We start from the raw sequence: 26,052 nt of genomic DNA, 5'->3' as shown, positions 1-26,052 counted from the left end.
TGGGGGGGGGGGCTGGCTTCCGTCTGCACCCAAGAGAAATGAGCTTGGTGACAACCTTGACCAAAGCTCAGTGGACAGGATGGTCAGTCACTCATTCACTCAGTGAACACCCACTGGGCATGTTGTTACTAAGTGGTAAATCACAGCAAAGACAGATCAGAACCCATGCAGAAGAGGAGAGAAGAGAAGGTGAGGGAGGCAGCCCAATCCCAGCACTCAGGAGGGCAAGGTGGGGAGGCCAGCCTAGATTTCACAGTGAGACACTGTCACAGACAGACACCCAGTCCTAGGCTTGAACTCAGGGCCTGGGCACTGTCCTTGGACCTTCTCAAGACCAGAGCTCTACCACTTGAGCCACAGCCCCACTTCTGCCTATTTCTATGTATGTGGTACTAAGGACTCAAACTCGGCTCTAGGCAAGCCCTCTACCACTAGGCCACAATTCAGCCCACGACCCCCCTCTTTTGAGGTAGGGAGTCCCTTTGTGCCCAGGTTGACGTGGACTGCGTTCCTCCTATCCGTGTGTCCGTGTGGCTGGGAGGAAATGGAGTTTCCCAGACCTCCTGTGCCCAGGCTGGCCTCAGTCGGGAGGAAAGCGCTAAGCTCTCGGTCTCCAATGCCGCCCACCTCACCCTCTAAGGTGGAGGTCGGCAGTGACAGTTGTGGAGTCCAGGACTTCATCACTTGAGCCATATCTTGTGTTTTGCTTTTTTACAGCTATGGCCTTGAAATGTCATCTTCCTGCCCCCCTCTCCTGAACAGGGCGGATCACTGTCCAGAGACACCAGGTCTAGCTTGCTTTAGAGATGAGGCTTCATTAGCATTCTGTCCAGACTGGCCTTGAACTCTGATCCTTCCATCTCTGCCCCACCCCTGTCTAGCAAGGTCTGGGGCTGTTTGGGGGCCGTGTCCCTGGGGGCTGTAGTCGGTTTCCCCAGGTGGAGGAGGAGGGCGGTGTGGGGAGGGGGGCGGGAGCTTCCTGGGGCAGCAGATTTGCATGTTCTCCACCTCTGAGTCGGCCCAGGAAGGAGGAAGAGGGTCAGAGGTGCCAAGTCGCGGCTCTGGCGTGTGGCCTGGGCAGGGGACAGCCATGCAGAGCTGGTACTCCAACGTTGAGCGCTGGGACTCGCCAGGTGCGGCCCTGGCCAGGCTCCAGCTGGACGCAGGCAGTCGATGCCAGCCATGGCGGCTGAGGGCAGAGGAAGGAGGGGGGCCTTGGCGGGGGATGCCTTGTCTTTTGTTTTTCTGTCAGGCCTGGGGTTTGAACTCAAGGCCTGGGCACCGTCCCTGAGCTTCTCCACTCGAGGCTGGCGCTCTACCACTTGAGCCACGGCTCCGCTACTGCTTTTCCGGGAATTAGTTGGAGATAAGCTTCTTGAGGAGTTGTGAGATCTGGATTGGCTTTGAACCGCCATCCTCAGATCCTGCCTAGTGGGGCTTTCTGGTGTGAGCCGGGGTGCCTGGCCTCACTTGCCTTTTTTCTGGAAGGGATGGCGAAGCCCGAGGAGGAGGAGGAAGAAGATTATGAAAATGCTGCTCCCAGTTACAAGGACCTTCCTCCTAAGCCAGGTGAGAGCGCTGACTTCCAGGAGCAACCAAGAGTCATGCTGCACCCATGAGGGGCTGGGGCCGATCTGGACTCACAGAGAAGGAACAGAAGGGAAAGGACAGGGAGAGTCTTGTCTGCAAGGGTGGAGGCTGGAGGAGGGGACACTGGAGTGGGGTCTTGAAGGACGAGTAGGAGTGTGTGAGGAAGAGAAACCTCAGGGACACCTGGGGTGGGGAGCCTCAGACTGTGGTGTCTGGGAAACTGCACCAGAAACCTACTTTATACCCAGGACTTAGAGGGCTTTGCTTGTCCCTTATTTAGATATGGGGGTGTTGCCATGTTGCTCCAGGCTGGTCTTGAACTCTGGGGCTCAAACAAGTCTCCCCTCTCAGCCTCTGGAGTAGCTGGGACTACAGGTCTGTACCACTAGGCTCTTCCCTCCGAAGTGCAAAGCTTAGACTTGGGGGACCCCAGGCTGGGCTCAGGATTTCTCCAGCATCTACTAAGTCTTTATAGAAGTGGGAATTGGGGCTGGGCACGGGGGCTCACACCTGTCATCCTAGCTACTCAGGAGAGGCTGAGATCTGAGGACTGCGGTTCAAAGCCAGTCCAGGCACTAAAGACGGTGCACAACCACACTCTGCTTATTTCTTTTCTGAATTTCTCTTTAGGCTTCATGGCTCCACCAAGGCCCCCGAGGGAAGGTGAGCAGGATAAGGAGGGGTGAGAGCCAGGGCTGAGTTTACTGGGCTCTGAACTCCACTTTGCTCCCCCCTCCTCAGGAAAGAGCCCAGAAAACCCCCCGCTCCCTCCCAAGGCCCAGCCCATGACAGGTGAGGGCTGTGGGCTGGGGTCTCCCTGCTCACTGCCGGGCCCCGGGCTTCCCATCAAGACGTCCCACTTGCACCTCCCAGTCCTGGACCTGCCAACTATCTCCTGCCCACAGCGCCAATCAGGTGAATTTTCCTCCCATCCCCCCCACATCATTTATTATAATTGTTCTTTTGGGGGCAATCCTGGGGTCTGAACTCAGCCAGCCTCATGCTTGCAAGCACAGATATTCTACTGCTGAGCCATGCCTCTAGCCCCCTTTTTAAAATGTAATTACTTTTTCAGATAAGGTCTTGCCATTTTTGCCCAGGCCCATTTTAGATCCTTCTCCTCATGCCTCTGCATAGCTGGGATTACATACACTTACCACCATACCTTGCTTGCCAGTTGACATGGGGGTGGGTATCTGGCTAATCTTTATTTATTTATTTTTTTGCCGAGGCTGCTCTTGGACGGTGATCTTCTCAGTCTCTGTGTGTGTGCAACTACTTCTGAGCAGAGGGCAAAATGGGTGGCTTTAAACATGGTTTTTAGTGTCAGAAGACAGAATCGTTCAGCAGCTTCTGAGTATTACAGCCTGCCCTCCCTGCTCCCAGGTGGTGATCTGGAACCTTCTCCATGGCAGCCAGCCCTGACCCGTGAGTCGTCACTCCCTGGTCACCCCCTGTGTCCCCTCTCTCCACGCCCACTGGATGTGCCTCGGGCCGGCAGCTCCACAGTGAGCCCCAGAAACTCCTCCAGAAAATCGTTTTTTGTTTTTTCTTTTTCCCCAGCCCAGTCCCCCGCGCCCGGGACCCGGGCCGTGTTCTGGGGGACACTTCTGATTTTTTTATGGGGTTTTTCTATGTAGCCCACCTGGAACCTGAAGCCCTCTGCCCCGGGGCCTTCCTCGCCAGGGAGGCTGGAGGCGGAGGGAGCTCAGCACAGCTGGCCGGAGTGGGGCCGACGCATTCTCTTGCATCTGAATGTAGATTGGCACATTGTATTTTGGGGTGCTGCGTTGGGAACCCAGGGACTAAGGTCGGCTAGGGGAGCGCTATCAGTCAGCCACAAAGCCTGATAGCAGGCCCTGCCCACACGGAGCCCCGCCCACCAAGCCCCGCCCAGCGCAGAACCACGCCCCTCACGACACAGCCACCAGTAAGCCCCGCCCTGCCCACAGGCCACACCCCCACCAGAGAGCCTCACAAAGCCACACCCACTGTATAGCCACGCCCCTCGGCCACGCCCCCTCTGCGCTCTGTTCCAGCCTGGCGCCAATGGCTCACGCCTGCCATCCCAGCCACTCAGGCTGGACAGGAAAGTCTGTGAGGCTCTTATCCCCAAGGAACCATGAAAACAAGCCAGAAATGGAGCTGTGGCCCTGGCTCAAGTGGTGGAGCTCCAGTCTTGAGCAAAAGAGCTCACAGACAGTGCCCACCAGGCCCTCAGTTCAACCCCCGCCCAGGTCAGTCAGTAGTCCCGGCACCGTGCTGCTGACATCGCAGGGACACGGACAGCAGCCTGTCTCTCACTGACAGGACATCCCCCAGGCCCCCTCCGTCGGGGACCCGGGTTCCATGCTCCTTTCCCGTCCCCAGGCCCAGCCACGCCCGTGTCCTGGATCGGGGCCGAGCCCCGCAGTCTGCCGAGGCTCCGGGTGACCAGGGCGGCGCTGCCCTGCGCGCTGGCGGCCCTGGCTCTGGTGCTGAGCGTCCTGGCGCTGGCCCTGACCCTGACCAAGTGTGAGTAGAGCCAGCTGGGGGGTGGACGGAGGCCCGACACCAGGAGGACGCGGGGCTCAAGCTGGCCTCGTCCTCACAGGCCAGGAGGTGGTGGAGGACCTGAAGCGGGCGACCTTGGAACAGCTGGCCTGGCGGATGAACGGTGAGTTGTCAGCGGTCGTCCATTCCCGAGCGTGCACTCTGCGTCCGCATCACCGGCTTCCCGAGCCGGCTGCGCTGCTGTGCGCATGCGCCTGGCTCCATGCACCTGCTCTACCACGAAGCCACGCCCCTACAGGGCTGAGCCACGCCCCGTCATCTGAGCCACGCCCTATTTCGATAAAACATACCCCTCAACATGGGGCCACACCCCAACAGCAGGGTCATGTCCTATCAGTGAGCCAGGCAGACTCAGCTCCTACTTTCAAACAGCGCCCCAATTGTGGACCACGCCCCATCTCTGCGCCATGCTCTCTCAGGAAGACTTGCTGCTGTTTAAGCCACGCCCCTCAGCCAAAGCCACGCCCATCAGCCAAAAACCAAGCCCCTGGGCCATAGCCACGCCCATCAGCCAAAGCCACGCCTCTCAGCCAAAGCCACGCCCACCAGCCAAAACCAAGCCCCTCAGCCAAAGCCACACCTTTTCAGCCAAAGCCACGCCCCACAGTTCGTACCCACACCTCCGTCATTAGGTCACATCCTCTACCCCTTGAGTCCTACTCCCCAGCCATGTTTGTGCAGACCTGTGAGCAATGCCTGTGTGCATGCCTTTGTGTGTGTGTGCGTGTGTGTGTTGGTCCTGGGGCTTGAGGTTAAGGCCTGGGCACTGTCCCTGAGCCTTTTTATTTATTGGTGGGTCGTGGGGCTTTGACTCTGGCCTGGGCGCGGTACCCGAGCTCTTCAGCTCAAGGCTACTGCCCTACCCCTTGAGACACAGCCCCACTTCCGGTTTTCCAGAGGTTAATTGGAGGTAAGAGTCTCACAGTCTTTTGCGCCCGGCCTGGCTTTGAACCTTGATCCTCAGATCTCAGCCTCCTGAGCAGCTCGGATGACAGGTGTGAGCCACCACGCCCCATGTCCCTGAGCTGTTTGGTTCAACGTTGGTGTTCTACCACTTGAGCCGCAGCTCCACTTCTGACTTTTCGGTGGTGCGTTCATGGGAAGATACGCATTTCACAGACTTTTCCTGCCCAGGCTGGATTTGAACCTTGATCCTCAGATCTCAGCCTCCTGAGTAGCTGAGGTCACAGGTGTGAGTCACAGGCTCTTGGCCCAGTTTCTTAGTTTTGGGATTTGGTGTTTTGTTGAAATCTTGGATGGTGCTTCCTGTGTGGATAGCATGACAGCCGGGTCCCACCATGGTGTGTTCATCAGTTGTGTTTGACCCACTTTTTTATTTTTTCTAGACCAGCCTGGCTGGTCTAGAACCCCAGTCCTGATACCTGTTTCCTGAGCAGCTGAGATCTCAAGCACGACCTCCATGCCTGGCTAAACCTACACCACAATCACTGGACCACGTCTCCCTTTCCCACTCGTTGCTGCAAAGACCATTACTCCACCTATTTCCAAGCCCAGAGATCCAGGCCCCCTGTGAGCCAGCCAGGGACCTTGGGCCCCGAGAATGTGGCTCTTGGGGTGGCCACAAATCTGGGCTTTTTACCCTTAAGCCCCTCTTCTCCGGCAGTGACAGGCATGGCTGGGCTAGCAGGCTTGAAGAAGGACTTGGATCGTGTAAGAGCCGATGCCAGCCAGGCGGTGATGGAGCTTCGAGGCTTAGTAGGTGAGTAGAAATGGGGGGGGGGTGGCTGTGCAGAGATGGGGACAAAATGGAGCCAGCTCCCCCCTCCAGCTCTCCAGGTGTGGTGCTCCTTGATGCGTGTGTAAATGGCGTGTTCTGGGGGTGGGCAGTGTGCAGCTTCCTCCACTGGATGTGGTGTACTGAGTCCACGGCTGACAGTGTCCGTGACCATCCCCAGATTGTGGCCGGGTCACGTGTCCTGACGGCTGGCTCCCCTTTGAGGGTAAGTGTTACTACTTCTCCTCTACCACCGCGTCCTGGGGCGAGGCCCGGAAGTTCTGCCAGGAGAGCTACTCTCACTTGGTCATCGTTAACAGCTTCGCGGAACACGTGAGTCACCCCAGCTTCGTCTCCTTCCTCTTCCTCCTTCCCCTCTCTCTGCAGTATTAGGGTTTCCATTTAGGGCCTCATGAATGCTTTCTTGCTCATAGTTGATGCTCTAGCACTTAGCCACACCTCCAGCTCTGAGGATGGAAACTAGAAAGCTTTTCTGCCTGGGCTGGCTTTGAACTGTGATCCTCAGGATCTTAACTCTCTCAGTAGCATGAACAGCATCCAGCTCCTTTCTTTCCATTCTCTTTCTTTCTTTCTTTCTTTCTTTCTTTCTTTCTTTCTTTCTTTCTTTCTTTCTTTCGAAGGAATCTCTTAGCTCCCTGCAGTCAGACCAGAGCTGCTTCCTGGGTCAGAAAAGCCAAACAAAGAAATTAACAATGAGTCACTCAACATGCCAGTGGCTCACGCCTGGAATCTTAGCTACTCAGGAGGTTGAGATCTGAGGATTGAGGTTTGAAGCCAGCCCCGGTAGGAAAATTCATGAGACTCTTATTTCCAATGAATCACCAAAAAAAGCCAGAAGGAGAACTGTGGCTCCAGCGGTAGAGCACCAGCCTTGAGTAGAAAAGCTCAAGGACGCTGCCCAGGCGTTTCATTTCCAGCCCCAGGACCAGCACGAAAAGAAAAGAATTGATGGTGGCTAAAGCCTGGTACCCAGTATAGACTGTGTCACCCCCAGCCCTTGGCGTTTCAGGCAAACACCCTCACACCCATCTTGTGAGGATGTCGCCACTATGATTGTCCACGTTACAAAGAAACTGAGGCACCAGTTGTATCTATCAGCCCATGATCAATTGCTCTAATAAAACCCTTGGATCTGAGAGGCTGACAGTTGAGACAGCTGGGCCCCGGCTCTGGTCAGAGGCTGTGTCCTGGTTGTGTGAGGCCCTGAAAGATGGCACCATGGTGATAGAGAGGAAGACCTGACACCAGAGAGCTGGGTGGGAGAAGCAGCTTGCTCTCATTTTGAATGTCACTTCCTGAGACGAAGAGAACCCTCCAATTGCCTAACTGCCTCCCGCTAAGCTCCACCCCTTATACGTCCATCACCCTGGTTGTCCCTCCCTCCTGCCCAGGGGTCAGGGTACCAGGTTACAGGTTCCTGGGGGAAGCTGTGGGATTTCTCTCCCCTCCTTTTCCCAGGTTAAAGTGGGGGAAGGTGTGGCTGCTGCTTTGTAGATTTGGGGGCCAGGAGGAATATGGGGGCCCCTTGTGTCATAAAGTGTATGTGGACTGCTGCTGCATGGCTGCCCCTCCCCCACCCCTGTCCCTGCCTGAGGATGGTGGAGATTTGATGACTGGAAATGGGAATTGGTTTTTGCAGGATTTTATTTCCAAGGTGCATGGCTCTCCGCGGGTGTACTGGCTGGGCCTGAACGACCTGGAGCAGGAAGGGGAGTGGAGGTGGCTGGACGGGTCTCCTGTCACGCTCAGGCAGGTGTCCTGGGCTTGGGGGCGGGGCCCAGACCATGGGAAGGACGCCCGGGAATGGGCTGTGTGGTTGAGCCAGGAGCTTTTATTTTACCAGTCTACCTATCTTGCTCTGACTGTTTATTTAGACACGGGTCTTGCTATGTGGCCCAGGCTGGTTTTGAACTTGCAGACCTCCTGTTTCCACCGCCCAGGTGCCTGATTTTCATACCTAGATGGTTCTTGCCTTCTTTTTTCTTTTCTTTCTGGCTTCAAACCTGGATCCTCAGATTTCAGCTTCCTAGGTAGCTGGGATTACAGGTGTGAGCCACCAGTACCCTGCTTCTGCCCCTGCCCAGGTCTCACTAGGTGGCCCAGACTGGTCTTGACCTCAGGGTCATCCAGCTGTGGAGATGACAGGTGTGTGCCACCTCACCTGGCTTCAGATCTGCGGGCTTTGATAGCTCTACATTGCTGTGTCTGTCATTCTGGGGCGCACTGAATAACTTCCCCCCTCTGGCCTCCCTGGGACACCCCTCTTTGCTGCTCACAGCCTCCTCCCCCCTCCTCAGTTTCTGGGACCCCCAGGAACCCAACGACCTCAACGGGGAAGACTGTGCCAGCATGAACAGGGGCGGCACATGGAACGACCTCGCTTGTGCCAAGACCACCTACTGGATCTGTGAGCGGAAGTGCTCGTGTTGAAGCCGGATGCCCTTCTGGAGAGGGGGTCCCTGTCCCTTCCCGCCCTTCACCCCCTGAGCAGAACTGTTTATCTGTTCTCTTGGCACCAGTGGTGAGCCGGCAGGTGGGCAGGGTGAAGAGGTGGCCGCCTGGCTTCAGGGGAGCCTCGGGGCTCTGCCCGAAATGTCGTCCACTGCGTGGTTCTCAGGCTCTCCCTGCCTGCCATCGGGCAGCCTCTGTGAGGCCACGAGGCAGGACTAGTGTGACGGTGCGATGGCCCCCTCCGCAGGGGCGCATCAGATTCTGTCCTGTGGAGCTTCTAGACAGGCAAAGTGGCTGTAAAGACCCCGCCCTTCTGGGCATCGGGGGCCCACACACACCCCGGACAGTGCTGGAGCCCTCTGCCCGCCCTGCCCTGGAGGCCTGTGGGTTGTTAGGAGCTCTCATGACGTCTGAGCATGGTGGCGCACACAAGGATGCCGAGTTCCAGGCCAGCCCGAGGCTGCGTGGGGAGGCTCTCAAACAGAAGCCCCGATCTTTTTGTGGTCAGTATTGAGGCTTGAACTCAGGGCCTGGGCGCTGTCCCGGAACTTCTTTGGCTCAAGGCTAGCGCTCTACTTCTTGAGCCCCGGCTCCTCTTCCAGCCTTCACTGAGTGGAGAGGCTCACTGATTTTCCTGCCCCTGCTGGTACCGGAGCACCATCCTCAGAGCCCAGCGTCCCGAGGAGCTGGGAAGGCAGGCGGGAGCCACGAGTTCCTGCCCTAAAGATTGTGGACGTAATAAATCACCTGGTGTCTGTGTGGTCTTCCTACAATATTAGAGGTGTCTAAACCATCATTTCAGTGCAGGGGTTTGTCTTATTACTGCTATATTTATTGTCATATATATTTATTGAGGTTTGAACTCCAGAGCCTGGGCCCTGTCCCTAAGCTTCTCTGCTTAAGACTGGTGTTTTACCACCTGAGCCACAGCTCCAGCCGCAGACTAGAGGTTCTCAAGGTCAGCTCCAGGGATGTGGGTGGTTGATTCTTTGCTGGGGGGAGGGGCTCTTTGCTTCCTGGGAGGGAGGATAGGGCTACCCTCTCCCCCACTTCATGAGATGCTGTAGCATCTCCATGACCACCAAACAGGTGTCCCCTTCCAGTGTCCAGTGTCCCTGGGGAGAAGCCCACCAACTGTGGAGAACTGGATTAAACCAACCAGGACCTCCACCAGGGACATCGCCACTCCCAGTGTGAGATTCTGATTGGGGGGGAGGAGGGGCTCACTCCTGTCATCCAGTTACTCAGGAACCTGAGATGGGAAGATCAGGGTTCAAAGCCAGCCCAGGCAGGAAAGTCTGTGAGACTCTCACCTCCAGAAAACCAGCGGGAAAGAAAGCTGGAAATGGAGCGGTGGTTGAAGTAGTACAGGCCAGCTTTGAGGACAACGACGCTCAGGGACAGTGTCCAGGCTCTCAGTTGAAGCCAAGGACCCGCAGCCCACACATACACAATACATTGTCGAGGGTGTTGTACCAACCACAGCCGAGGTGCCCCAGACAACACTGACCACGCATGTCTAACAGAGAACTCAGCGCAACACACGTTTACTGAAAGCTTATTATGCACAGCAAACACTGCAGGAAGCAAGAGTTCAAGGCTTTCCTCCCGGCACAACTGTGCTGTGAGACCCCATCCTCAGCTCCATTCCACGTGGCGCCGGTGTGGATTTCTAAATAGAGTCGGGGAATGTTCTAGTTTGAATGCTTTCTCTTCACTTGGTCTGAAAAACAACAACAACAAACACATCCACAAAAGATGCTCAGATTCATGGCAGAAGCCGGGGGCCAGTGGCTCGCGCCTGCAATCCCAACTTCTTCAGGAGGCTCAGATCTGAGGATCAAGGTTCAAAGCCAGCCTGCGGGACTGCAATTAACCACTAGAAAACCAGAAGTGGTGCCGTGGCTCAAGTGGTAGAGTGCCACCCTTGACACAGAGTTCAGGCCCCAAAACTGACAAAAAAAAAAAAAAGGTGGAAGTGGCGCTGTGGCTAAGTGGTGGAAAGGTGTGTAGAGAAAGGTAAGAGAGCTGGGACCTGAGTTCAAAAACCCTGTACCAACCAGCCCTTTGGCAGAGCGTGTGGAGTGCTTGCCTAGCATGCAGAAGGTCTTGGGTTCAATCCCTGGGTATTCCAAAAAATTCAAAGGAACAAGTGTCTCCCTTGTGTTGGAGAGGAAGGTGGGGCCCCGTGGCTTAGATCACGGGGTGCTGGTGACTTGGTCCCCGGTTTTCTTACCTCAACAGTACTAGGTCTGGTGTCCTGGCCAGACTTGCTGTTCAGCATATACGTCTCAGACTGAGGTTTTGGTTTTGTGATGTTTGTAAACCACTCCTGGTATTGTTTCCGGACCTAGAACACGAAAGAGAACCCCAGGACGAGGCGGTATGGTGGCACACTCCTGCCCCCATAAACACGGTGAGGAGGCTGAGGTCTGGGGATCGAGGTTCAAAGCCAACCTGGGCTTGGACAGCTGTGATTCTATCTCCACTTAGGTGACTGAAGAGCTCAGTGAAGCTGTGGCTTCAGTGGCAGAGCGCCAGAGCTGAGCAAAAAAGCCAAGCAAGAGGGCAAGGTCCCGAGTTCAAACTCCAGAACCAGCAAAGACACAAAAACAACCAGAAAATCCCGAGGCACTCTACCACTAAGCCACATGCCCAGCCCATAGCTGGACGATTTTCATCGACCTTTTCTTTTCTCTTTTTATTTTTTCGCCAGACCTGGGGCTCGTACTCAGGGCCGGGGCAGTGTCCCTGAGCCTCTTTTGCTCAAGTCTAGAGCTCAACCAGTTCTGGCGTTTTCTGTGTATGTGGTACCGAGGAATCAAACCCAGGGCTTCATGGGTGCAGGCAAGCACTCTAGCAGTAAGCCACACCCAGGGCTGTCTTCCTTTTCAATTTGTGACTTTGTTTGGGGTGGGTTTTGAAGTCAGGGCCTCATGCTCACTTAGCTTGCTTGCTCACTCAGCTGGTGCTCTATCACTTGAGCTCTGCCTCCAGCCTAGCTTTTTACTGGTTATTTGGAAATAACCAGTCTCAATTTCTGCCTGAGCTGGCTTTGAACTGTGATCCCCTGGCTCTCAGCCTTCTGAGCGGCTAGGGTGAGAAATGTGAGCCACAAGTTGCCAGCCACCCTTCTTTTAACAGCTTGATGACATCCTGAGATGTCATCAGTCCTGTGATCTAGGAATTTCCCGCCTTGCTATGCAGCCCAGGCTGGCCTCAAACTCTCAATCATCCTGAGGATTCGACCACATATACATCCATATGAAGTTTGAATGAATGAACAGAGAAAGGGGAACATGTTTACCTGCTGGCTGAGCAGGCAGTAGACGAGGAAGAGGAAGACGCCCTGCAGCGTGTTGGTGATGCTGAACAGGTAGGCCATGACCTTGGCGGCCGCCCCCACCTGCAGGACGCCCAGGCACCACGTGCAGCCCAGGATGAAGAGCTGGGCTGTTGCTTTAAATGTCAGCATCCTGCAGGAGTCCAAGTGTGGTGTAGGAGAAGCGTGATCAGGGGCCAGGAGTTTGGCCTAGTTGTAAAGAGCTTGTCTAGCATGCAGGAAGAGCCTGGTTCGGAACCATATACATAGAATAAAGCTGGAAGTGATGCTGTGGCTCAAGAGTAGAACTGGAGCCTTGAGAAAACCCAAGGACAGTGCTCAGGCCAGAGCTCAAGCCCCACAACTGGCCAAAATAAATAGTTTCACCCAGCCATGGAGTCACCGAGTGAGAGACTACATTTCCCAGCCTCCCTTGCAGCTAGGTGGCATGGCATGACCCAGGTTAGCCAATGGGATGTAAACAAGTGTAGAAGGCCCAACCTGGACTCCATGGAGGAGAGGGGAGATGGAGGAGGGTGGGATGGAAACAAAGCATCAGTTGGCTGCATCCTACCTTGTGTTGTGGATGGTTGACACTTGACTGTTGAGAGAAGAAAGTTTCCTTTTCAAAATCCAAAGGACGGAGACCAAAAACACTAAATTCACCTGCAGGACGAACATGGCAAAGCAAAAAGAAATAATATCAATAATATCATCGTGGGTTTCCACTGCAGACAGAAGCCCTCCATGCTGCTCAGGCTGGATTGGTAGGACATGGGGGGTGGGGATCAAGTCACACAACTGAGGACACATGAATTTCCTGCGCCCTGTTCTCTTGAGATGGGGTCGCTCGCCATCGTCCAGGCTGGCCTCAAATTTGTGATCAGCCTGGGCCTCTGGATGCTGGGATTGCAGTCCACACCGCCACGCCAGGCTGTCTGGCTCGTGGCTGCCCCTCATGTCTGCCGAGGGAGAGGGAGGGGACGTGTACTCACACAGGCGATGACACAGACCGGGCCAAGGAAAGCCCAGATGAAGCCCTGGTCTAACTGGAGCCAGCAGCTGGACACAGTGGAAGCAAAGACACAAAGATCAGAGAACGCAAGCCATGCCCTGCCTATGTGACAGCTTTCCTACTCCTTCCCTTCTGCCAGGAGATGGCATGTCCTGCTAGGGTCCATCCCTGCCATGTTGGTGTCATGGGAAACGTTTTGAGGTCACCACTGGATCTCCAGGCTGGTGCTGTAGGGACAACTGCAACTGTCATTTTTCTGAACCTCGAGGCCTCCACATTCCCACCATGAAAGAGACAAAGTTGAGCATGGGGGGTCAACCTCTCTCCTTAAAGAACCTTCTGAGCGCATTTCCTTTGTTTTCCTTCTTCCTTTTTTTTTCTTTTGTGGGTATTGGGTCTTGAACTCTGGGCCTGGGCATGGTCGCTGAGCTCTTCAGCTCCCCCTTGAGAACAGCCCCTCTTCCCTTTTCTACTGATTCATTGGAGACGAGTGCACGGTGTTTAGTTCTTTATGTCCTGGCTGGCTTTGAACCTTGATCCTGAGACCTCAGCTTTCATTTGTTATGAGAGGCTCACAGGCTTCCCTGCCTGGCCTGGCTTGGACTCTCCACCAGTGGAGAAGGCTGGTATCACCCACTGGCGTGCCAACGCTGCCCACCAACTTGGGTGGGAGTGGTGTGGACGGGAGTGTGGTTTTTCTCTGGACTCGTGTGTGTGTGTGTGGGGGGGGGCATAGGGCCAGCTCACCGCTCAGGTGATCCGTACAGGTGAGGCCTGGAGGCCGCCGAGACGGCGACGATGAGGGCGGGGGCCCCATAGCCCAGCGGGTACCCCAGCCACTTCATGACCCTGCCGACGCCCGAGTAGTTGAGCACGGTGAGGTGGCGGGCGGTGAGGAGCAGGTGCAGGCCCTCGAGCAGCATCCACGTGAAGGACGCCAGGTAGAGGAAGTGCAGGGCCCCTGCGGTGAGGGCGCAGACCACCTGCCAGGGAGGGGGAAGGATGGCACAGGGAGGAGGAGGAGGAGGGGAGGATGGCACAGGGAGGAGGGGGAGGAAGAGAAGAAGGAGGAGGCAGGAGTGAGACTGTGTGATTAGGATTGGATTCAGGACACATGGCGCCGGGGGTGCGAGGTTGGCCTAGTGGTAGAGTGCTTGCCTAGCATTCCTGAAGACCTGGGTTCGAGTCCTTGGTTCCACATACATAGAAAAAGCTGGAAGTGGTGCTGAGGCTCAAGTGGCAGAGCTCTAGCTTGAGAAAAGCCCAAGGACAGTGCTCAGGCTGTGAGCCCAAACCTCGGACTGGAAAAAAACACAAAAACCCGATGGTAGGTCCTGTAGATGGCTGTTAGGAAAATAGTTGGTTGTTTGTTTTACTTTTTGCTGGTCCTGGTGCTTGAAATCGGCCCCGGGTGTTGTCCCCGAGCCTCTCCGTGCTCAAGGCCAGCCCTTCACTACTGAAGCCACAGCTCCTCCTCTGGCTTTTCTGGTGGTTCATGGAGATAAGAGTCTCATGGACCTTTCTGCCCAGGAAGCCTTCAGAACTGTGATCCTCAAGTTCAGCCTGCTGGGTAGGTGGGATTATAGGCATGAGCCACCAGCGTCTGGCTTATGAAACTGTCCTGGGGTTTGAACTCAGGGCCTACGCACTGTGCATGAGCTTCTTTTTGCTCAAAGTTGGCACTCTACCACTTGAGCCAGAGCACCAGTTTCAGCCTTTTCTGTGTATATGACACTGAGGAATCGAACCCAGGGCTTCATACATGCAAGGCAAGCACTCTACCACTAGACCTCATTCTCAGCTCCATGAAACTGTTTTTAATATGGGCAGATACCGGTGGCACTAGTGGCAGAGTGTCAACCTTGGGTCACAAAGCTCAGAGGCTGTGCCTGGGCCCTGAGTTCAAGTCCCAGGACGCCCCCAACACACAACCCAAAACAAAATAATCCTGTAAACCAGTCTCATCCCCAACCCTCCCAATTACTCTAATAATCAATGGTGGCCATCTAGTAATATTATCATCAGAAAAATAATATAAGCATAAAATCAAACAGAATGTTAAAAATACATAAAGAGCTGGGCAAGGTGGCTCACGCCTGTCATCCTAACTACTCAGAAGTCTGAGATCTGAGGGTCAAGGTTCAAAGCCAGCCCGGGTACAAAAGTACCTGAGACTCTTATTTCCCATTAACCTCTAGAAAATGGGAAGTGGGGCTGGGCCAAGAGCTCAGGGACAATGCCCCGGCCCAGGGGTAGGGTAGTAGCCTTGAGCTGAAAAGCTCAGGGACAGTGCCCAGGTCAAGTTCAAGACCCATGACCCCCCCCAAAACAAAGTACATGAAGACGTTATTTTGACCTTAAGATTGTTTTGAGCTTAGCCAGCCACCCCCAGAAGCAGCAGATTCTAAAGGCTGGAGCTCTCTGTCTCCCCCTGGTGGACTGAACATGTCTGGACATTCGTGGTGGGTCACTTCAGCTCTAGCAGTTCTCTGGGACCTGGTCTGTGTCACCAATGACAGGCGTCCCTTCTTTGGGAGGGGTGAGTGGGGCATCAGGACATGACTTTACCAATGTGGTCCCTCCTCCCCTGGGTGATGTAGTGGTTGCCTGTAATCCTAGCACTGGGGAGGCTGAGGCGGGATGGGGGATGGAGCTCAACATTACGTCAAATAACAACAGCAACAAAAAATGGGGTGTGGAGGTGAGCATCTATCAACCCAGTTATCCAGGGGGCCAAGAGCGGGAGGATGGCAGTTGAGGTGGCCTAGAGAAAAGTTCACGGGACTCCAGTCCACAGCTGGCTGTCTAGCTGCCATCCCAGCTAGGTAGGAAGCTCAAATAGGTGGATCGAGGTCCAGGACAACCCGGGCAAGAGGAAAACCTATCTTAAAAATAACCAGAGGGGGGGCCGGGAGTGTGGCCTAGAGGTCGAGTGCTTGCCTAGCATGCACGACGACCCGGGTTTGGTTCCTGGGTATCACATACATGGGAAAGCTGGAAGTGGTTTTGAGGCTCAACTGGTAGAGCTCTAGCTTTGAAAAAGCTGACAGTGCTCAGTCCCCGAGTTCAAGGCCCAGGACTGGCACAAAAAAAGATAATCAGAACAAAAGTGCTGGAGGTAGAGCTCAAAAGGTAGAGCTTGAGTTCAATCTCCAGAACTGCCAAAGAACTCCCTTGCTCCACTAGAAGGCCTGTCTTGTTACAGGATCCCCTTGCCAAGATCTCGGAAGGACAGAGGCCACCGTATTTCAGAGGCCTGGCCTGGCTCCACGCCCTGGGCAGGGCCCCTTGGGTACCTGGGGCTCGGTGCGATCCACGGCGGTGAGGAAGAGGAGGTGGGCCAGGAAGAGGCAGATGCAGAGCTGCAGATGCAGGGTGGTGCTGGTGTTCTGGATGGCCCTGCACAGGAGGAAGGTGAGGGCGGCCAGGAGCAGGCAGAGCAGAGACAGGCTGAGCCCCACCTGGGTGATGAGGGCCAGGGCGGGGTCGGCCTCCTGGAGGGGCGGGCGGGGCGGCCGGGTCAGCGCCTGCCCTCCCTCCAGACCCATGATTAGTATTTGGCTTGTGGAGTTACGGAACGAAGCGCCCGGGTGAGTGTGTGAACCTAGGAGGAAGGGACCCTGGGCCTGGACTTCCACGTTTCAAGAGCGTCCTGCTCCTTGTTGGCTGCACCGAGCATTGAACTCAGGGCCTGGCCCTCCTTCTAGGCAGGCGATCTCCCATGTGGGCCACGCCCCTCCCTGGATCCACACCCAGTGCAGCCAGGACCCCCGGAACCACACCCAGTGCAGCCACGCCTCTTCCCCGAGCCACACCCCACAGCGGAGCCACGCCCCTCCCCGGAGCCACACCCACAGTGGAGCCACACCTGTTCCCGAGCCACACCCACAGTGGAGCCACGCCCCTCCCCGGAGCCACACCCACAGCGTAGCCACGCCCCTACCCTAAGCCATACCCCACAGCGTAGCCACGCCTCTTCTCCGAGCCACACCCACAGCATAGCCACGCCCCTACCCGAAGCCATACCCCACAGCGTAGCCACGCCTCTTCACCGAGCCACACCCACAGCGTAGCCTCGCCCCACAGTGGAGCCACACCCACAGCGGAGTCACGCCCCTCCCCGGAGCCACACCCAGCGCATCCCCGCCCCTACCCGGAGCCACACCCCGCAGCGTAACCACGCCTCTCCCTGGAGCCACACCCACAGCGGAGCCACGCCCCCAGAGGAGCCACCCCCCTCCCCGGAGTCACACCCCACAGCAGAGTCACGCCCCTTCCTGGAGCCACACCCACAGTGACGCCATGCCCCTACCCGAGGCCACACCTACAGCGAAGCCGCGCCCTTACCTAGAGCCACCCCTAGTGCAGCCACGCCCCTACTAGAAGCCACACCCCCTACGGAGCCACGCCCCAGCAGAGCCACGCCCCTCCCCGAGCCACACCTCACAGCGGAGTCACACCCCACAGCAGAGTCACGCCCCTGCCTGGAGCCACACCCACAGCGAAGCCATGCCCCTACCCGAGGCCACACCTACAGCGAAGCCGTGCCCTTACCTAGAGCCACCCCCAGCGCAGCCACGCCCCTACCAGAAGCCACACCCACAGTGAAGCCTCGCCCCTACCCGTAGCACACCCTACAGCGGAACCACGCCCTTAGCAGGAGCCACATCCCCTACCTAGAGCCACACCCCACAGGAAGCCACGCCCCCACCCGGAGCCACACCCACAGCGGAGCCACGCCTCCCACGCAGCACCTCACCCTACAGCAAAGCCACGCCCCTACCAGGAACCACACCCACAGCGACGCCCCGCCCCACCCAGAACCTCGCTCCACAGTGGAGCCCTTTTCGCGCCTCACCTGCCTGTTGTCCAGGGCCATGAGCACGGCGAAGCTGCTCAGGTGGGAGCAGCTGCAGGTGGTGCCGGAGTCGCTGCTGTCCACCGTCTCGCAGCCCGCGGTGACCCAGTGACCACAGTCACCCTGGCCGCCTCGCCACGACACACAGAGCACAGCACGCTGGGGCCCCGGGGTCAGCGGCTGCAGGGAGAGGCCAGGGCGTGAGCCGAGGCGGCCCTGCTCGGAGACGGGGGCCCGGCCGGCCTGGCCAGGGCTGGCTCTCCACCAGAGCTGAGCTGCACAGCCAGGGCGGATCCTGGACTCAGGCCCTGCCCAGCCCGGTCCACCCCCCACGGGCACGCACGCGGTGGGAGAAGGTGAAGGTCACGGGCTCGCTGAGGTTCTGGGTGTCCTGGTGGCTCAGGAAGGCTGAGACGACGTGGGAGAGCAGCTCCGCCTCCTGTGGAGTCGCCTCCCGGACCAGCGGAGCCTCAGCCAGCAGCTTGCCCACCTCGGGGATGGAGAGGAGGCCCGCCATGGCGGGGCCTGTGGGCCAAGTGCAAGGGTGAATCTCCTCAGGGTGCCTGCTCTTCCTCACGGGGCCTCACCCCTGTCCTCTGCTCCCTTCATTTTCGGTGTGCCGTACTGGGGTTTAAACTCCGGGTCTGGGTGCTGTCCCTGACCTTTTCTTTATTTTTAATTATTTTTTTTTAATGTGCTCAAGGCCCTCTGTCACTTGAGGTCCCCTCCCCATTTTTGAGTGGGTATTAGGAGCCTTGTGTTTCCTGCTGGAGCTGGCTTTGAACTGTGATCCTCAGATCTCAGCCTCCTGAGTAGCTGGGATGCCAGGTGTGAGCCACTGGCTCTGGGATTCACGCTGCTTTTGTGTGAGATCTTTTCCCAGCAAGAGGCCTCAGGGTCACTGATAGACCATTACCTTGGTGATGGGATTTCTGCATCAGATCCCAGTTCAGCTGCATCTTTGTCTGATTCTGACTCAAGGTGACTTGCCTATTCCCTCGATCCCCCACCTCCACCGTCAGTTCTGTGAAGTTGGAGAGCAGAGTTAGATGAGGACAACCATGTGTATGTGTCTACATAATGCATAAAATAGATAATATATGCTGCATATACACACAATGTATATACAATGTCATATAATGTGTGTAATCTATGTCACCTAGTCACACAATGGTACTGCAAAGGCTTAAAATAAAAACAGCAATTGCACAGCAAGAATTTGACAAATATTCAACAAATTCCTCAGGACACACAGGGAAAAATCGAAATGTTAAAAAGAGAATGACTGCTCAGGACCAATTGCTCAGGCCTGCATCCTGAGCGACTCAAGAAGTCCAGATCTGAGGAACTGAGGTTTGAAGCTAGTTCAGGCAGGAAAGTCTGCGAGATTCTCATCTCCAATTGATTACCAAGAAGCTGGAAGTCTTCAGGCTCTGAAGACTGTCTCTCTGTCTTTCACACACATACACACCCTGACCCTGAGACCTTTCTGTTTCATCACAAAAGACAGCACGAAGGAAGCTGTGCCAAGAAAACTGTCTTGTAAATGGAATCATGCCACAAATATTCAACAAATGTCTTGCGTGTGTTCGTTCATTGGGGAGATTTTATATTAAGATGGAAGACCATCCAAAGCAATGTATGAAGAACAGGTTACACAAAGCCCAGTGGCAGGGCGCTTGCCAGTGGCATGTTGGAATGGCCCTGAGTTCAAGCGTGACGATGATCGTTGAGAGTCGTAGCCACCTTTGGGGCGGGGAGTTTGGCCTAGTGGTAGTGCTTGTCTAGCATGTACAAAGACCCAAGCTCGATTCCTCTGTACCACATACATAGAAAAAGCCGGAAGTGGTGCTGAGGCTCAAGTGGTAGAGCTCTAGCCTTGAGAAAGCCCAAGGACAGTGCTCAGGCCCTGAGCTCAAGCCCAGGACTGGCAAAAAAAAGAAAGAAATTTGGTGGTTGGCAGTCAGGAAGATGGAGAGCTATGTAGAGAGCTTACTTCCAAGGCGACAAAAACATTTTAGAAGTACAGATAATCGTGTGTCCAACTTGTAGGTGGAGAGGGGAGGGAAAACCTGGGTGAGTGTAAGGGAAGGGGTGACACATCCAAAAAGAAATAGGCTCTTTACCCTGTCATGTAATTGTAACCCTTCCGAACATCACCCTTATAATAATAAAAAATTAAAAAAAAAGAGACACGAGCGCAGTCAGTCACTTGTCTGCAGTGTGGGGGGCACTCACGGGTGCCCGCAGGCCCTGTGAAGGTGGGTGACCCCTCTGGCAGGGCCTTGCTCATGACTCTCAAGGTATTTTCCAGGCCCAGGAGCAGGTGAGTGGCCACACAGTGCTGTTGTTGGTGAGGCAGGCTCGCCAAGTCCCCGCGGGGCTCCAGCAGCTCATCCAGACTCTCCAGGAGACGCTGGAGGATGGAGGACAGAGGAGAAGTGACCACAGGCCAGAGAGACAGCGAGAAGACACCAAGCTACCTTGCCAGGGGACTGGAGACTCCAACACAACCCAGCCCCTGGATGGAAGTTGAGGATGGCCTAGAGCCAGTGCGCAGGCTCAGAGCAAGAGGGAAGCCAGCGTGTGTGTGTGTGTGTGTGTGTGTGTGTGTGTGTGTGTGTGCGCGTGCTGCCCCCAGTCCTGCAAGGGCCAGAGCTTAGGCCAACCCCACTGCCCTGCGCCCTGCTCACCTGGATGGTTTCCGGCGCTTCCTGTGGCTTGAAGTCTCTGGTCAGGTTCTGCACCTTCCCCAAGAAGAAGTCAAGTGCCTAGGGGGACAGAGGGGAGCGCTCGGAGCCCGGCCTGGTGCGGGGTGCGTGGGGCGGTGGCCGAGGGGACTCCCCCACTCCCCACCCCGCCCCGCCGCCCCTCACCGGGCTCTGGACTCCGGAGGGCCTCGTCCAGGCAGGGAAGGCCGAGATCTCTGCGGGGGACAGAACGGGGTCTGGTGAGCTGGGGCGGGGGGGCGGGGGCAGGGCTCGGGCCGGGGCTCTGTACCTTGGCACACAGTCTTCCTCGGGTCGCTGGGGGACCCCGGCAGCGGCTGCCAGCCCGGGGGGCAGCGGCACTTGTAGGATCCCACGGTGTTGATGCAGATGGCGGAGCTGTGGCACACGGACAAACCGGAGAGGCACTCGTCCATGTCTGGGGACAACAGGAAGGGATCAGACCCCGTCCCCGCCCGCTGGGGACCCGCGGTGGTCGCGGCGCCAGTGCGCGGGCTGTGGACGCTCTGGACTGGCGTCCGCTGTTAGCAGTCAGCGGCCCGGGTCCTCCGGTCCCCCCGACGGCGGTGCCCGGCTCTGCTCTCAGGACCAGACAGGGACTCCACGTCCAGCCGGGACGCCGCCAGGGCGCCACCGGACCCGGGGGCGTGGCCAAGCGGGGCGTGGTTAGCGGAGGGGCGTGGCCAAGCGTGGGCTAGGGCGTGGTTAAGCGTGGGTGCGTGTAGCCGGTGGGCGTGGTCGTGGTGGGCGTGGCCGGCCTAGGCCTCTAAGCTGTGGACCTTGGCACTGGGTGTCTGGCTCAAGCTCAAGCGCAAGACTGGAAAAAAAAGATCTCCGGGGGCGTGGCCGGAGAGGGGCGTGGCTGAGTGGTGGGGGCGTGGCCTGGAGGACAGGTCGCATCTCATTGGCTGCGATTGACTCATCTGGGCGTGGACTGGTGGAAGGCGAGCAGGAGGGGCGTGTGCCTTCCAACCACGTGTCCCATGATGAGCCCCGCCCCTCTAACCACGCCTACTGCGAGTCCCACCCCACGCATAGCCACGCCCCCAGACTGGCCAAGCTCTACCAGCTTGAAACTGTATTCTTTCTTGTTTTCTACCTTCCTTCCTTCCTTCTTTCCTTCCTTCCTTCCTTTCTTTTTTGGTGGGTCATGGATTGAACTTGGCCTGGGCGCTGTCCCTGAGCTCTCCAGCTCAAGGCTACCATCCTACCCTTGAGCCAAGCCCCATTTCCCATTTTCTAGAGGTTAATTGAAGATAAGAGTCTCAGGACCTTTTGTGCCCGGGCTGGCTTTGAACCTGGATCCTCAGATCTCAGCCTCCTGAGTAGCTAAGATGATAGGTGTGAGCCACCGTGCACCTAGCTGGCTTCTTGTTTCTTCTCCCTCCCTCCCTCCCTCCCTCCCTCCCTCCCTCCCTCTCTCTCTCTCTCTCTCTCTCTCTCTCTCTCTCTCTCTCTCTCTCTTTTGCCAGTCCTGGGCTTGAGCTCAGGGCCTGAGCACTGTCCTTGGACTTTCTCAAGGCTAGAGCTCTACCACTTGAGCCTCAGCACCACTTCCATCTTTTTCTGTGTATGTGGTACGGAAGAATCGAACCCAGGGCTTTGTGCATACTAGGTAAGCACACTAACACCAGGCTACATTCATGGCCCCAGAAAGCCCAAGTTCAAGTCCCAGAACTGGCAAAAAAAAATGGATGTGTTTTTTCCATCCTCTAATTCTGCCTCTGTCTCTCAACACAGGATTCTAAGGATCTTAACACATCTCATGTGTCCACAGTGTTCTGAGAGATTGGGGTCCTACAATGGTCCCCAAATTTGCTTTTGACCTTGGCACCACCCCACCGATAAGTGTGTGTGCATCTGTGCACACATCCCTTGCTCCTGTCTCCCCTCCAGGCGCTGAGTTTACCACCATTCCATGGTGATCGGGAGGTGGCTCTCACCTTGACACGTGTTCTCACTCTCGTTCTTGAATATTTTCTCCCCAGACTCCAGCACATATCCCGGGCTGCAGGTACAATGATAGCTCCCTTCTGTGTTCTCGCAGTCTGCAAATTTCCCGCAGGATGTCCTCAAAGGTGGAGCACACTCGTTGATGTCTGTGACACACAGGTCAAAGGTCACCTCCCCAGTGAGTGACTTCTCTCAGGAAATAGACTCCCCCATTCCTATCCTGACCCCCCACCCAGCACTGGAGCTGATGCTGGCTTTGAAAAGAATCATGGGTCCCCCCCCATGGCTGCCCAGCGCCCAGCCTCTGTACCCTCACAGCTCCCATCGGGGCTGGAGATGATTTCCTCCTCTGAGCTGAAGCCTGGCTCACAGCGGCAGGTGGTGGCACTGAGACATTTGGAGTTTCGAGGACACCACTTGGCACAGCCTGCAGGGACGGAGGGGCAGTGTCACCCCAGACGAGGGCCCTGGGGAAAGGGCACTGTGTCCTCCCTGGGGTGAGGGGAGGGGACCCTTTCCCCCAGGCTCCTGGAGGGGACCCAGTGCTCCCTGCAGATTCACCTCCTGTCTTCTGGGCTCCAGCTCCCCACAGACTCAGCACCATGCACAGCACTGCAACAGAGCGAGGGAGGCGTCAGGGGCACCAGAAGGGGGCGCCTGTAAGGTCTGGGGGCCACTGACTGCCCTGCAAGGCTTGCACTGTTTCCAGCTCCAGGATTTGTTTGGTGGCACCTCTGTGAGTCTCTGGGACACTCTTGGTGTCCCATTAGGACAGGGACAGGGGCAGGGGAGGAAATGGTGATGTCTCCTTTCCTACACCAGGGCGAGACGCAGCCCGGGCATGGCAGTTCCCACAGTCCCGTCTTCAGAGAAGAGCAGAGGCCCTGGACCAGCTGACTCACAGCCCAGTTCCGCTCTCAGGGCCTTCAGACCACAGACAGGAAGTGGCTGTGATGGACAGACAAGGGGCTCTCGTGTCCCCCTGTACCTCATACTGGGGCGGCCCCTGCCCAGGACAGGTCCCCAAGGGGCATCTACCTGGTTTCCCAGGGCTTTAGAGACATGGGACCTGGCCCCATTCAACAGAGAGATGCAGAAAAGAGCTGTCTGAAAGAGGTGGGGGCAGGGAGGAAAGGATGGGGTGAACTGGGGGGACTGGGAGGAAATATCACTCTCCCTCCATCTAGAAACCCTAGGAATGCAGCAAGGAATCCAGGGAGAGCGGAAGCAGCTGTAGCGCAGGACTTGGCGTGGGCCCCGTCCTGGGTCAAGGAGGCAGCGCCTGGCTCACCACCTCTTGCCCTTGGACTGGGACTGTGAAGATTGATGTGGTTTGCACATAGTTTCTCCCCAGCTCCTCTGACTATTCTGCTTCTCACTATAACTAGGATGACAGGCTCAGGTTTTCCTATTGAGAATCTGGGCTTCTCTGGGACTGTGGCCCTTATGACCTCACAAACTTCTTGCCTGAGCTGGCCTCAAGTTACAGTCCTCCTGCTCTCTCTAGCCAGACTAGCAGCTGGGATCGTAGAATGAGCCATTGCAGCAGGACACATAATGTGGTGCAAATATAAGGTACGGATCATTACAGCTCCGCCATGCCTTAGAACATATGAATTAACTTACACCCCCTCTTCCTGATCCCCATTCCCGGGCAGAAGGAATGACAGGTAGAGAACATTATTATCACCCTTATTTTACACATGGGCAAAGCAAGGCTCAGAGAAGAGAGCTCTCGAATGTCAAAGCCAGGAGACACAGCCAGGATTTGAACCTAGGAATCTGGACCCAGATTCTCCCATTGTTCTCCTACCACCTCACTCTCTGGGCTGGTGGCTGAGTTACAGAAAAAATGGAATTCTACTGTCTATGTCCACGTGTGGGGTCAAATTCCTTTGTCCCTGGTGGATGTATCTCAGCCGGTATGGCGGGGGCTCTAGTCTCTGCTGTTTGGGCCACTGAAACACAGGGATTGCTGGAGGCCAGGGGTTTGAGGTGAACATGGTGAGAGCCTGTCTCAAAAGAAAACTAAAGCCAAGCACAGTGGCTCACGCCTGTCATCCTAGCTACTCAGGAGGCTGAGATCTGAGGATCTTGGTTCAAAGCCAGCCCGGGCACTACAAAACCCATGAGACTCTTATCTCCAGTTAATCATCAGAAGACCAGAAGTGGTACTGTGGCTCAAGTAATAGAGCAGTAGCCATGAGCTGAAGAGCTCAGGGACAGCACCCAGGCCCAGAGTTCAAGTCCCAAGACAACAAACAAATAAACAAACAAACAAAAACAAAACCCACAGCAAACACACACACACCACTTGAAATTAACAACACTAAAATTTTAATTTCCGTACTATTTGGTGTTGTTCAAAGTGTTCCAAGCTTTGGAAAAAAGTTATGTCTTGTGCATCAGACTGGAAGTGGACCTATCATATTCATAAATAACAGGAAAGAAGCTACAGCCCAAGAGACGAATGCCTAAGACGTCTCAACTACTGATGGTCTCATTCACATTATTAAAGTAATCATTATTATTCTCATTAGTAACAGAAATTAAAGCTAATCAGAATTCACTGCCAGTTGAATGCAAATGAGATAGTTTTCAAAGGACAATGCCTAGCAGCATTTCAAAGTGTTTATTTCTATGCGGGTGCTAGGACGGGAACTTAGGGTTTATCACTTCCACTTGAACTTTTCCACTCAAGTCTGATACTCTGCTATTTGAACTACAGCTCCATTTCTGCCTTTTTGTTGACTAACTGGAGAAAAAGAGTCTCAGAGACTTTCCCAACTGGGCTGGTTTTGAACCATGATCTCAGATCTCGGCCTCCAGAGTAGTTAGAATTACAGGTGTGAGCCGCTGGCATCTGGCTTCAGAGGCCTTTCGGATTAGAGTGTTAGAGTTTAAGTATCAGTTCCTAGATTATCTTGACACCCACCCTGAGGAATCCCAGTCCCAAATCAGCACCAGTGACTACAGATATTAGAAAAAGATGGCCTCCTTTTTGGAGAACTTAGCATAAAACAGCGGACATCTCAGAAAAATGTCTTCCCTGCTGTCATGCATAGAGAAGCCAGAAATCAAGTCAAAGGCTGAGAAGAGGGCTAACAACATGGCTCTTGTCATTTATCATAATTCAACTTACCTGGGAATAACCTTAAATATTCGTGTCTCATGGTCCAGACACCAGCAAGGCCAGTCACAGAGAAACCTTTGCTTCCGGTCTGTATGAGCTAAAAAATGGTTCCTGTTTTAAGGAGACCTCGTGACCAAGGTGGTTTAGGAAGCCACTTATCTGAATGTTCTTTATCCCCCCATCTGTATAATCACTCATGTTCCAGGAACTCAGAGTTTCATTTTCCAATATTTGCTTTGTATTAGTAGAGACTCTACAAAAAGACTTTTTGGGGGGTAGCTCCTAAAATATGCTGTTTCAGATATGAGGATTGCAGTTGGAAGCCAGCCTTGGCAGGAAAGGCCAGAAGAGTTATTATCTCCAATTAACCACACACACACACACACACACACACACACACACACACACACACACAAATCTAGAAGTGGAGGTGTGGCTGAAGTGGTAGAGCACTAAAGTTCAAGGATGGTATCCAGGCCCTGAGTTCAAACCCCGGGACTGACACACACACACATAAAAAGGAAGAAATTAGAAATGGAACAATGAATTATTCCGCTGAATGCAGAGCAGAAGGAAAGGGAGTGGGTTGAGTGTTTGGTTGGAGTACATGGTTTACAGTGAAGCCTCTCATCCAGCTAATACATGCTAATGAAAATGTATGAGATGAAGAAAGTAAAAAGACGAGCTGAAGA

The 26,052-nt window shown here is 55.4% G+C and overlaps 2 protein-coding genes across 3 annotated transcripts; one reads left to right on the top strand and one right to left on the bottom strand.

The window, feature by feature from the left end:
* Positions 1-1,058: 1,058 nt before the first annotated feature.
* On the top strand, positions 1,059-8,822 carry Clec17a (C-type lectin domain containing 17A). Of its 2 annotated transcripts, XM_090336058.1 has the most exons (11): positions 1,059-1,133; positions 1,489-1,569; positions 2,221-2,253; positions 2,332-2,505; positions 2,977-3,018; positions 3,961-4,104; positions 4,184-4,246; positions 5,768-5,863; positions 6,060-6,211; positions 7,539-7,648; positions 8,197-8,822. In XM_090336058.1, the coding sequence occupies exons 1-11, from the start codon at positions 1,091-1,093 to the stop codon at positions 8,327-8,329; spliced, it is 1,071 nt and encodes a 356-aa protein (XP_090192184.1). In that variant the 5' UTR covers positions 1,059-1,090; the 3' UTR covers positions 8,330-8,822. The 2 variants fall into 2 exon arrangements, with proteins under 2 accessions (XP_090192184.1, XP_090192175.1); XM_090336049.1 differs by lacking the exon at positions 8,197-8,822 and having other exon boundaries at positions 7,539-8,139.
* Positions 8,823-10,011: 1,189 nt separating this feature from the next.
* On the bottom strand, positions 10,012-25,421 carry LOC150067889 (adhesion G protein-coupled receptor E2-like). Its single transcript, XM_090343899.1, has 19 exons — positions 25,370-25,421; positions 22,789-22,839; positions 22,538-22,654; positions 22,218-22,373; positions 21,054-21,197; positions 20,546-20,692; positions 20,422-20,471; positions 20,239-20,316; positions 19,784-19,961; positions 18,462-18,569; positions 17,889-18,070; positions 17,546-17,725; positions 15,984-16,181; positions 13,435-13,670; positions 12,668-12,734; positions 12,247-12,338; positions 11,658-11,826; positions 10,587-10,700; positions 10,012-10,073 (listed from the first exon to the last, which is right to left on the bottom strand). The coding sequence occupies exons 1-19, from the start codon at positions 25,398-25,400 to the stop codon at positions 10,065-10,067; spliced, it is 2,307 nt and encodes a 768-aa protein (XP_090200025.1). The 5' UTR covers positions 25,401-25,421; the 3' UTR covers positions 10,012-10,064.
* Between the last annotated feature and the right edge of the window lie 631 nt (positions 25,422-26,052).

Source organism: Megascapheus bottae, chromosome 1 (genome assembly GCF_031878675.1).
Source record: "Megascapheus bottae isolate mThoBot1 chromosome 1, mThoBot2.hap1, whole genome shotgun sequence".
NCBI classification, from domain to species: Eukaryota; Metazoa; Chordata; class Mammalia; order Rodentia; family Geomyidae; genus Megascapheus; species Megascapheus bottae.
Note: the sequence above shows the minus strand (reverse complement) of the source record. Positions and strands in the feature narration are given on the sequence as shown.

Bases quoted from the DNA above. Each gene is read 5' to 3' on its own strand.
- Clec17a (XM_090336049.1), top strand. From the start codon at position 1,091: ATGCAGAGCTGGTACTCCAACGTTGAGCGCTGGGACTCGCCAG. The intron at 2,506-2,976 runs GTGAATTTTCCT...CCCTGCTCCCAG, and splicing joins CTGCCCACAGCGCCAATCAG to GTGGTGATCTGGAACCTTCT. The intron at 6,212-7,538 runs GTGAGTCACCCC...TGGTTTTTGCAG, and splicing joins TTAACAGCTTCGCGGAACAC to GATTTTATTTCCAAGGTGCA.
- LOC150067889 (XM_090343899.1), bottom strand. From the start codon at position 25,400: ATGAGACACGAATATTTAAGGTTATTCCCAG. The intron at 20,693-21,053 runs GTCCACAGCTTA...TGTTGTCCCCAG, and splicing joins GCCAGACACCCAGTGCCAAG to ACATGGACGAGTGCCTCTCC. The intron at 13,671-15,983 runs GTACCCAAGGGG...CCTCCCTGGCAG, and splicing joins TGGATCGCACCGAGCCCCAG to GTGGTCTGCGCCCTCACCGC.